At 35.9% G+C, this 11,280-nt stretch overlaps 1 protein-coding gene across 1 annotated transcript in view; it reads right to left on the bottom strand.

Annotated features, from left to right (window-relative positions):
• The window catches only part of LOC105451931 (aristaless-related homeobox protein), an 18,721-nt gene that overhangs the window by 2,936 nt on the left and 4,505 nt on the right, over positions 1 to 11,280 (bottom strand). Inside the window, exons 2-3 of the mRNA XM_011692657.1 lie at positions 6,368 to 6,633; positions 621 to 708 (exon numbers count right to left, since the gene is read on the bottom strand). Of these exons, the coding sequence (XP_011690959.1) occupies positions 621 to 708; positions 6,368 to 6,633 (354 nt within the window). The remainder of the gene's footprint in view (positions 1 to 620; positions 709 to 6,367; positions 6,634 to 11,280) is intronic.

Here is an 11,280-nt window from a genome sequence, read left to right on the forward strand (position 1 = left end):
AAATATTTTATTTATGTGTTTTGGAAAGTTCTCGAGACGTGCTATAAGAACATGTAATGAAAAATTGGGGATTCCATTAAAAAAATTCAAAGTGACCTTGTCCTGACCTTGACGACGCCACTCAGGGTCAAACCAATGTTATCATCTTATGTCCCCCTCAAAGTCCGAAAACTTTTGTCGGAAAAATTTTTCTCTCCCGGGCTTGATTTTCGAGATATTCGACTGGATGGATTAAAATGGTCCACCCTGTATATATCACTATAAAGCGACGGTGGATGAAAACGAATTTTCGCGACTGTTTGGAAGAAAGAAGGGCAAAGAAAGAAAGAAAAAAAAGACTGAACTAATTCACTACTGCAAAAAAAAAAAGAAAAAATAAATTTAATTTTTTATTTAAAAAAGATTTCTACTTTTCTGGAAGAAAATGAGGATAATGTAAATTATGCAACGCTGAGAAATATTTAAAATACTACGGCAACTTAAATAATTTTGTGAAATAAAATATCTAATTAATAATCGTAGAAGAGTATTTTTTTAAATTAAAATTTTCATTTTCTATTGTGATCAGTAACGGCATTATCTTCGGGATCAATTTAAATAATTAACCTCCTTAAACTCACCGCCTTGCTCGACGTGCATGAAACTCGTATCTCTGCCTAAGGCCTTTTCCTTCTTGCGCCACTTTGCACGACGATTTTGAAACCACACCTGAAGCAAAATGGAATAAAAAATAAATTAATGTACAAAAATTAACTAAGTTGGGAAACAAAATCCTGGATATTAATTTAATTTGAACTTTCATGTCTTAATAAAAAGTTTTTGTTACCCATAATATGTCCGTAATATGATGAGTCGGGATGTTAATTCAAATTAAATTGAATTAAGAAAACAAAATCCTAGACCTTAAGTTCAAATTAAAATGGTCCATAATTTTTCTTCTCGATTTAGTGTGAATTAACATCCCGAGACTTATCATATTACAGACATATTATGACCAACAAAGACTTTTTATTATTTGACAACTATACAAAACGAGTGTGCATTCTGCAATTCCCGGTTGTAACAAACACATCTGTGAATACTTATTATGTGTGATTATTTATGTTTTTGATCAGATAAGTAACCTTGTCACCTAACTCGGCCTTTAATCTTCCAGTTTTCAAAAAAGAATACTTTGTAAGATACATATTCAACATCTCACATTGTATTAATTAGCATTAAAAATATTGTGCGATTATTGCAAAACAATTTATTACAACATTTGAAGAAAATATTATCACAATTTCAATTTGTCCAATTAAACTGATAAGATACAATTCCGCGTGATCTCTACTAATTATGAATTATCGGAACACCAGGATATTCGTTGAAGATCCAAAATTAGCAGGAAAGGGAAACCATGAGAGAACCCCAAACGCGCCATCAGATCGGCCAACAACAAAAGCTTGCTCTCGAGGTTGATTAAGCTAATTGTTAACAATTATCCTGATTTCCTCCGTACCCCTGAGTGCTAGCAACCCCTGCCTCCGGCTCTATTCTCGTCTACCCCTGACGACCCTATATCGCTGGCCCGGTTGCCGTATAAATACTTTCGCTTTCCACCCGAGCTGTTACAAATTTTCGTGGGTACTAAAAGAGGTAACAAAAGAGAAAGGGGAAAAAGAAGGAAGAAGGTTTTATTATACTTTTATAAGTTTTAAAAAAAATCTGAATAATATATACCTATATATATATATATTATTCAGGTTTAAAAATATATACATATATGTATATAAAGTATATATGTATATATAAATATATAAGTATATTTAAATATTAAAAAAAGGTATTTAAAAAATACAGACAAATATAGACTCTAAATGCTTAAATATATAATATTAATATTTATAGTAGTTGTAATATTTAGCAGTTTCATATGATTAGTATTATAAATAATATACATAATTAAATTTATTAATAATAAAATTAAGGTCGGACAATCTTTCCTATCTGAATAATTTGTTAGTCTTTCCTTTGGGAAAGGTGCGCATCTACAAAGATTCTAATTTATCACATACCCGACATAGATTTACTTGAAAACCGGATGAAATTGTTACTCACGGCAATCTCTGTTGGATCGAGACAAATTAGCGTGTTAGTTCGGTCGGATTGCAGAATAAAATTAAGGCAACGTGAGAAAATCAGGGGTGCACCAGAGAGAAGAAAGTAGCATCAAGGAGGAGAAGAGAGGAATAACGTTGAAGCGAGGGAAAGAGGTCAGCGCTGCGAGACAGGGAGGAAATTCAATTGCCTAATTGCTGTTAATTATTTAATCGCTCCTGAATAGCCTCTAACGCTTAAGTGCTCGCAAACCTTGCGTCATTTAAGCGACCCACCGCGAACTCGAAAGTTTGCAACGTCGACGCGCGTTTCCATAACTCTACCCTATTAAACCACTTGCCATAGAAATCGGCAATATTTCCATAATACATTGATCTACGTTAAATTTAGAACAACCCTTTAAATATGCTTCATTAATTAAACCTTTATATATTCCTTCTATCAGTCTTTTTTTTAATTAACATAATATACTGATGTCTTTTGAAAAAGTACCTTTATAAACTTTTTTACTGTAAGTAATATATTCATTATTAAAAGAAATGTTTATTATCAATTTAAAAATATTAGGAAAAATATATTTCTCATGCAAGCAATTTTCGAGTTCGCGGTGGGTCGCTTAAAGGTTTATCTACATCTACGTCTAAGCTCGTTTGTCGTAAGCTCCTTACGACGATCGTAACGCTAACCTATTAGCTGTTAATCTCATCATACGAGTTGACACAAATTCAACTATTACGATATATTACGGTACATTTCGACGCGACAGATTCACTATTTCGCTATTGGCTGTTAACATTACGATTTATGTAGACAAACATTGTTTACGACAGCTTTTTACAACCACGATCACTTGCGATCGCAGCATTAGATGTAGATAGACCTTAAATGACGCAAGGTTTGCGAGCACTTAAGTCATTTGTTGATGATTTAACATGTTTATGTAACTTGAAAATCATGACATGATTAGCATTATAACATTTGTCTTTGGCAAAATTTAATTAGAAAGGAGCTAAAATAAAGAAAATGAAGAATAAATAAAAGAATAAATAAAGAATATTAATTCTTAGTATATACGGTAATTTTCCGACCTTTTAATACACGCGACGGATCGTTCGTGTGTGAGTTAATTTTCATCACTTTTACAAGTATACAAAAATTATTAAGTAATATTACATATATTTTAACATCTTTAGAAAATATTTGTAAGATTGTGTGTTAAAAAAATTGTATGTAACTGACATAATTAATTACAGACAAGACTGACTCAATCATGTATACTAATTGTAAGAATTAAGAGAAGACATTTTCTTAATGTAGACTTAACGCAATTCGTGAGAAGTCGCGCGCTGCAATGATTCATGGTAGCCTATATAAAAATTCCATCAGAGTGTCCGAGCGATGGCGAATTATTTGCCGGGGTGTAGGAAACGTCCAGAAGCGACTCGCGATTGCATTACCATACGCGCTCGATCGTCGATACATCGGCCGACCGTTAATACCGAAAAATGGGGTAATTTCGCATCTGGAATCGGCGCGTGAGTGAAGGGATTGGGAGGAGGAGGAGGACGGGGGTGGGGGGAGAAGGGACGGTACAGGAGGATTTCCTAGATTGAAATAAAGTGGCCGTGGCACCACTGTGCGCCGCGGCGGATCATTTAGCGGTTTTGTCGAGCGACGGCCAATTGCCGGCATTGTCGCTCCGCTGTACCACAATGGGCCAATCGGAATGCTCTCTGTCTCTTTTCAGCATCATCGCCACCCTTCCGCCGGCGACCCCCTACGCAACCCCTTTGCACTCACCCACGATTGTATACGTATAGAAAGTTCATGCGTAAGTGTGCTTACTTCCTCTAAAATTGTCGACAGTTTCTTTGTGGTATACGTCGGAATAAAACAATCGAATCGGCTGATTCCAGAAATGTACTCACTCAAGTGTATTGGCTCCTTAAAAGAAAATCGATAAAAGATTTTTTTCTTTATTTAATATTTCTCAAGAATCGTTGCCACTACAAAATATGTACTTTCTATTTACGTATACATAGATACCACTTATGCATACTAATTTCACCAATACTCAAATGAATTATAATTACTATTTCAATGAATAATTGGTTATTGGTTATAATTCATGATTTGAACTTTGACACTGTTATTGGATTCATTGTCAATTATTTTATATTGTAACGACAAGTTTTTATTTTACTAATTAACAGATTAATTTATTCATTATTATTTTCTACTATAAAATTGAATTTTTTTCTTACCAACACACATTATGATTTCATTTCTTAATTTGCATTAGTTTTCACTTAGTCAAACAACTAGTGGATGACGCACTTCTTAAGCATGAGAAGTTAAGTTTCACCCTTTGCAGGTCGAGAACGTGAAATTGCGGAATAATATGCGGAATAACCGTTTAATATCGCTAGAGATGGCTTGAAATAAAGCCGTAACGTTTGATGAATACAATCAAGAAGTAAATATATTCTACACGAAAATCTATTTGCGCATTAATTACCGCGCCGTTTACCCTCTTCGGCCTTTTTGCTCTTTGAATATTTATTTATTATTTCAATATCGAGGGTTATTTATAAATTTATTTATTGATAATATAATTTAATTATACATATATAATATAATTATATATATGTACATATACAATTATATTAGTAGTAAATAGATTTATAAACAATAAGTTTATAAATATATGCAAATTATGTATATATATTTACACAATCTGTAAACAAGCAATTCATTTATAATTGCAAGCTGAAATATTTCTTGTATTCCACACGTGGAAACTAATATATTTTTAATACAATGTATATTAGAAGGAGATAAAAGGGGAGTACAAATGATCGCGTACGAAACGCGATCCCCCGTTACGGTGCAGGATTGAACTACACCCCAACGCTAACACTGCAACGCGTACTCGAATTTTCAAGGACGCCTGTTTAAATTCCAAAGCAGATTATTATTACTCTACACGAGGCAGTCCTTTTTCTGTGAAATTAACCGTTGATTCGGGGCGTAGCGTGTGCTTCGCAAAATTACAGATGGAAAACGGCAGCACGAAATTTTGCGATACAATAGTCTCTAATTAGTTAAGTGACTTGCGCCTTGAGGCTGAGTCGCCAAAGCGCAATTCCGCGAATGCTCGAGGATGCTTGCAGAGTGATGTTCCTCAAACTTCGTAATATCTACCTACGTATAAATCGATCCTCGATGAAAATTGTTGCACGTGAAAATCAGTTTATGCTATTGTCCAGTAATCGCTGCGAATACTGCGATATAATATAATACAATGGAATTAACCATTTTATCGATACAAGGAAATGCAAAAGAATAAATGTTTTTGTAAATTATAAAATGAATTTTGATCCATAATTACGAATAATAAAGTATCATAATAACTATTCAAATATATTTCGTTATAAATGTTATTAATGCACTACTTTTCGTTTACACAACTTATCGCATTATTGCCTCGAATTCTTTTAATAATCTCCATATTTAACGTCGAAATTACGCATGAGCACCGCGCGCGCGCGCGCGCGCGCGTCGAGTTAGCCTTTTAAATTTTCATCCCGCCGACCGTATCTAAAACTCGTCATTAAAACTACTTACGAAACTTGCCACTATCAAATGTGCGAAACTCAGCGGCACCCGCGTGCCTCACGGGCTTTGTGAATTCGTCTGGTCAAAGCGACGAAAGGTTAATTATACTTCTGCAACAGTCTGACAAAATCTGGCCCCGACTTCTTTCCCTTCTCTTCAAGCCGCATTTGTGGAATATTTGAATCAGTCATTGCGAAAAGGGCATAATAAGTTAATCTCTTGAAAGGACATGGTATAGTCGAGAGTGTTGCGGCTATATTTTATTCTTATAAAATAAAACACGGTATTTAATAACGGACAAAACAAAACACTCATTGTCCTTTCGGGCTATGATATTAGACATTTAAATTTGCCACATCCGTTCCATTATATATACTTGTATTTCATTTCCGCAATATAGATGAGAATTATATAGATTTCAAATGTGTGTAAATTAGTTAAAATCCTTTCACATTCCAGCACTCAGATCTTCTTTTTTTTTGTTTTTTTTTTTTTTTTCAAATTAAGAGCCGTTGTGCCTGAAAGTCTACTCTTATATTCCTACCTTCCTATCTAAATATTTGCAAGAATTTCCGTTATTTCCGGAATATCTTTCCTTCATGCGGCATATGTCCTTTCAGCAATGACTGAATCGTTTCTTGAAATGCACCTGTACTCTGGCCTCCGAAAGATCCAGTCTCATCGCCAGCTCCTCCCTGGTAAACACGTCCGGGTACTGCGTGTTCCCAAAGGCCTTCTCGAGCTCATGCAGCTGATAGGTCGTGAAAGTCGTGCGCGATCTTCGCACCTTACGCGGCCGGTCAGATTCGCCCAGGTTCAAGGGATCGTGCAGCGCGTCGTTAATCTGATGATCGCTCAGGTGACCGAGCTCCATATCGCCACCATCGACCACAGCATCCGACGACGTCGCGTGGTCTGAAATCATTAATAACGCAATTTCTAAGGCGCAACCTCATCTTGATTTCGTCAAGGAATATTAATATTGCTTATTATTAATATTAATTTAAAACCAATAATAAAAGTAACAATGTAAAGACAAGCTCGTCAATGTAATAATAATCAAAATATAATGGAAATAGGCCAAACTAACGAGCAATTAACGAAGGCAATTGAAAGCATAATTTTATAGTACAAAAAATAGACGCGGTACATGTTTTGACTTTACTTAGTCTTCTTCAGCCGCATTATATCAAATTAATAATGAGAAACGTAAGTCACATAATCGATATGAAACAATAACCTAATAAATTAATATAGAATAACGAAAGTCACATAGTCAATATATACGGTAAAGTAATAAAATAATAGACATTAAAAAATAGTAAGAACAGTCAACGTATAGTAATTTAAGAGTCAATACAATCATGGTCGCGGTCAAAAAATTTTTCTTTTATTCTGGAGCAGTCTCTTTGTTCACATTAAAATATCCCAACGAAGTAAAAATTTAGTTAGAAAGATTGTGAAACTTGTTAAATAACTAAAATTAATATCATCAATGTGTCAGATAATGTAAAATTCACAAGTTTTTTTATATATAAACAAAGAAGAATAAATTCAAAGTTGTCGCTGTCATGTACAATAGACGAAACGATAAAAAGATTGTATTAAATAAATTCTCTCGCGAGTAGATTATCTGATACAAAATTCTAAAACATGTATCGTTTTTTTACACCACAGATTGACATGTCAAACATGACGCGTGCTGTCAAATGTGACATCAGAGCATTTCTCAACTTCGATTTAAGGAACTAAATCGAAAAGAAGAACTTTCCGTTTCGTAAAGACGCGAGAATTTGTAATCCTCGAAATTTATTTGGCGCATCCTCGGCCTGTTAAACGCGCGTATATATACGTACGTCAAACGGTACCATCCGATACTTGAGCGCGGGAAGCGATCGGGAGGCGATTAAGCCATATCGCTCGCGTTGCCAAAACGAAATTGTCGTTTTGCCTGATATGCCAACTCTGGGCGGCGGTGGTAGCGGCGCAGCGGGGAGATACGGGGCGCAATTTCATTTTTAAGCCGCACAACGACCGGTACCGATATAACCGATACGCCGATGACGTCCGATCGGCGGATTTGCCAATTTTTAAGCCTCACCCGGCGCTTCATTCTCTCTCTCTCTCTCTTTTTGCACCGGCTCCATACATCTGCCTGCGTGTACACGCCCGCGAAATACCCTACAAATGTAAGTGCGCACATTATACGTATGTGCTCGACAGTACTTAAAAGCCGTCGCTGTCAGTGATTAGCAAATATCACGAGTGCACACTACCCACACCCTCCTTCTCTTCTCCCTCTCGCGATACAGCAGCGAGCCTTGCAACCCTCCCCTACCTTCCCTCCCGTGTGCAACGTATACCCTTCCCGGCTTTCTGCGATCACGCCCGCCTCGCTACCCCAGTCATATTTCCTACCATGATCACTCGTTTCATCTTTGCGCGAGCATCAACGAGGGCTTAAAGCCTCATTAAAGTAAACTACACGTAGACATGGTAGTCAGATACATATAGACTGTTGATTCGTTTCAGGTGAGAAATCGAATCGCGGTATGTCGGTTCTACGATAAACGTTCTTTCAGCGATCAGCGTAGGATAATCGCGCATTAAATAATTCTGATAATTCACGGATAATTTTGTGATAAAATAGCTGAATTTCCGCGAAGGTTTCGAGGCGATTAATTTATTAATAAATTGAGGAATCCTTTTATCTATATATTCTGTAATATTTCTCGTATTAAAAAAATTTAGATAATTGACGATTATACCGGCGGCGATTATTTCAACAATTTTGTCATAAAACTTTCAACTCTACAACGGTACAAATCGATACGCGGAAAAACGTTCGAAAAACGCTCGTGCAATGCGCTTGATGTTGCACGATTTCGCTCAGATAATAACAAATCGATTGATCTGCATATAATTTCAAAAGGCACTTGACGGCGTTAAAAATAAATTCATCATAACGAGTTTTAAAAATGGAGACTCGCAGGAAACATCGAGCCATCGTGCGTTGTGCGCTCGTGATGACGAGATTCCGTGGAAGTATCACCGGAAACGGTTATTCGCGCGAGTAGAAAAGTAGACAGAAATACCTCACGGATTCTCACGTAAAAATGCATCGCGGTAATGTCAGCGGTGAAAGCAATACGGGCGGTAAAAATCGAGCGTCGCGTTGCGATAAACCTTGTTACTTCTCCGACGCTCATAAGAAGCAGATCTATTGTGTATGTGTGTTATATACATATATATGTATACATACGCGCGCGACACAAATTGCCATGCGATTTATTATTGGCATTATTGCCCTTTGAACTTTCCCTTGTCAGTAATCTTGAGAATGATACGCGAGCGCGCGCATCTCTTTCTCTGACTTCCTCGTCTCTTTTCAAGGAGCGCCTTTCTATGGATCCTTTACAAAATATTGAGGTGCTTTTCAAACTGCGGAGAATTTGGAATGGCATGAAATCGACACGTTCTTTCTCCTTGTGAAAAAAAAGAAGAGAAAATAACGTTACCAAAATGCAACGGTCACGAAAGAATATTTAAATTTATTTTATTTTGTTTCGTGTAGACAAAAGTTGTAGTTTTAATTTTAGACGTTATAGTTTAAATGAAATATCTTACATAAATAAAATATTTCCCTCCTTTCTCCCTCCTTCCTTAAGTCTGCATGGTGTAAACGACTCGAACGTTCACCGATCTATTGACGAAACTGACATTGCGCCCTCATTACTACCGCGAACTAGGCTAATTATTAATTAGCTGACTACACATGGCGCTTTAGATTAATATACCTATTATAATTGGATAACGATCTGAGACCGAAGCGGCAACTACAAAGCTACAACTTCGTCTATATCCGCTTACGTGCACATACCCCGACTAATTTCACATTAAATTATAATCTGCTTCATAAACGTTTCCCTCCGAAATCACTTCACGTTACATCGTGCCACATCTTCGAAATATAATATCCAGTTTATAGAATAAAATCAATTCCATTAACTGTTCCATTACCATTAAATGAAATTCCAATTAATTTTTCTTATAAATTACGGTGGCTCAGACCATTTTTTGTTATCAACTGGCAAGTCATTTAGTTAAATATTTAAATAACGTTATCTTTCATTCTTTCATTTGTGCGGTATAAATGTAAAATAATGGTCTAAATATGGCCTAAAAAAATATTGTTTCAATCCCTTTTTAGTGAAAATATTTTTGAACTACAGACGTCCTTTATTTCAGATATTTAACTATTCTATGATACAAATGAATCGTATTGGGAACTGCCTGCGCATCAGGTACTTTGGTTTTTCCCCGACCCCTCGTTAATTTAGCTTGCCCGTAATTCTAGGATTTCTTTCATTTCGTGTATGTACTTCAATTTAACAAATTCGGTCGGTCACGTGGTAATTTCTTTTCAAATGACTGTAAGGTTTACGATTATCCACCCCAGTAACGCGCACGTAACATCCTTTTACGCGTCTCCGCTCGGACTAATTAGACAAGCATTTACTACTCATGCGTAATAATGCTAATCCTACTTTTTGGTGTCGATACATAGCCAGCAGTTGTGATAGGATGAATCGAGGATAGGATCGAAAACGTATGCACGCCGCCGGCGCGCGTATGCACGCGTGTGCGTGCACGCGCGCAGCTTCCGCACGCACGCATACACATACGCGTATAGAGAGAGGCATCGTCGTACTAATCCAAGCTGAATAGAGAGATTTCAATGTTTTTATGCTGGGGCACAATGGAGTACCCACTTGATGCTTAGCTCTCCACTGCTTTTTATTAAATCTACGGTGCGTCGACGCCTGATGTGGACCAGGCGACCAGGGGCAGGGTAGGGATAGTTGAGTGAGAGTGAGGCTCGCGCAGGACGAAATTAAAATTTATTTACCGTGCCGATTGGACACATGTCGCGAATCATTACGTCGTGAGACGCCGACGAAGTCTGCCTGCAGTCATGAAGTCATTGAGAAAAACGTCCGCCTATTATAGAGATAATCAAGAGGAATTGCGACAATTTATAAATACGCACTGTTAATTTTAACAATTGATAAAAGATATTAGAAATAAAGTAAATAATAATAATCAATGTAATCATGATACTCATTGTCGGTCGATAAAATTTATAACTTTATCAACATTTTTTATGTTTTATGTTGTCTTGTGTATCTAAACGTATTATTATATAGCCTTTTGAACTTTCTTGAATATATGAACTTTTTCCAATAAAATTGTATTATCTCAAAGTGTTATTCCTGGTTTGTAAGCAGATCTTGTGTTTCTCATTATATGTGGCAATTTCAAAAGTATGATAAAACTTCTTTGCAGAAAGATTATAATATATAAATATATATTATAATAAGTGACATAAAAATCGCTTACTCTCTTGGTCCACGTTTGTATTATATGTAACAAAAATTTAAAAGTATTAATATATGTATATATGTATGTATTTAATTATATATATAATTATATATATAATTAATTAATATATATACATATATATATATTAATACTTTTTTTAATATGCATATGTACATTATA

Source organism: Wasmannia auropunctata, unplaced genomic scaffold (assembly GCF_000956235.1).
Source record: "Wasmannia auropunctata unplaced genomic scaffold, wasmannia.A_1.0 LD336040.1, whole genome shotgun sequence".
In the NCBI taxonomy this organism is placed as follows: domain Eukaryota; kingdom Metazoa; phylum Arthropoda; class Insecta; order Hymenoptera; family Formicidae; genus Wasmannia; species Wasmannia auropunctata.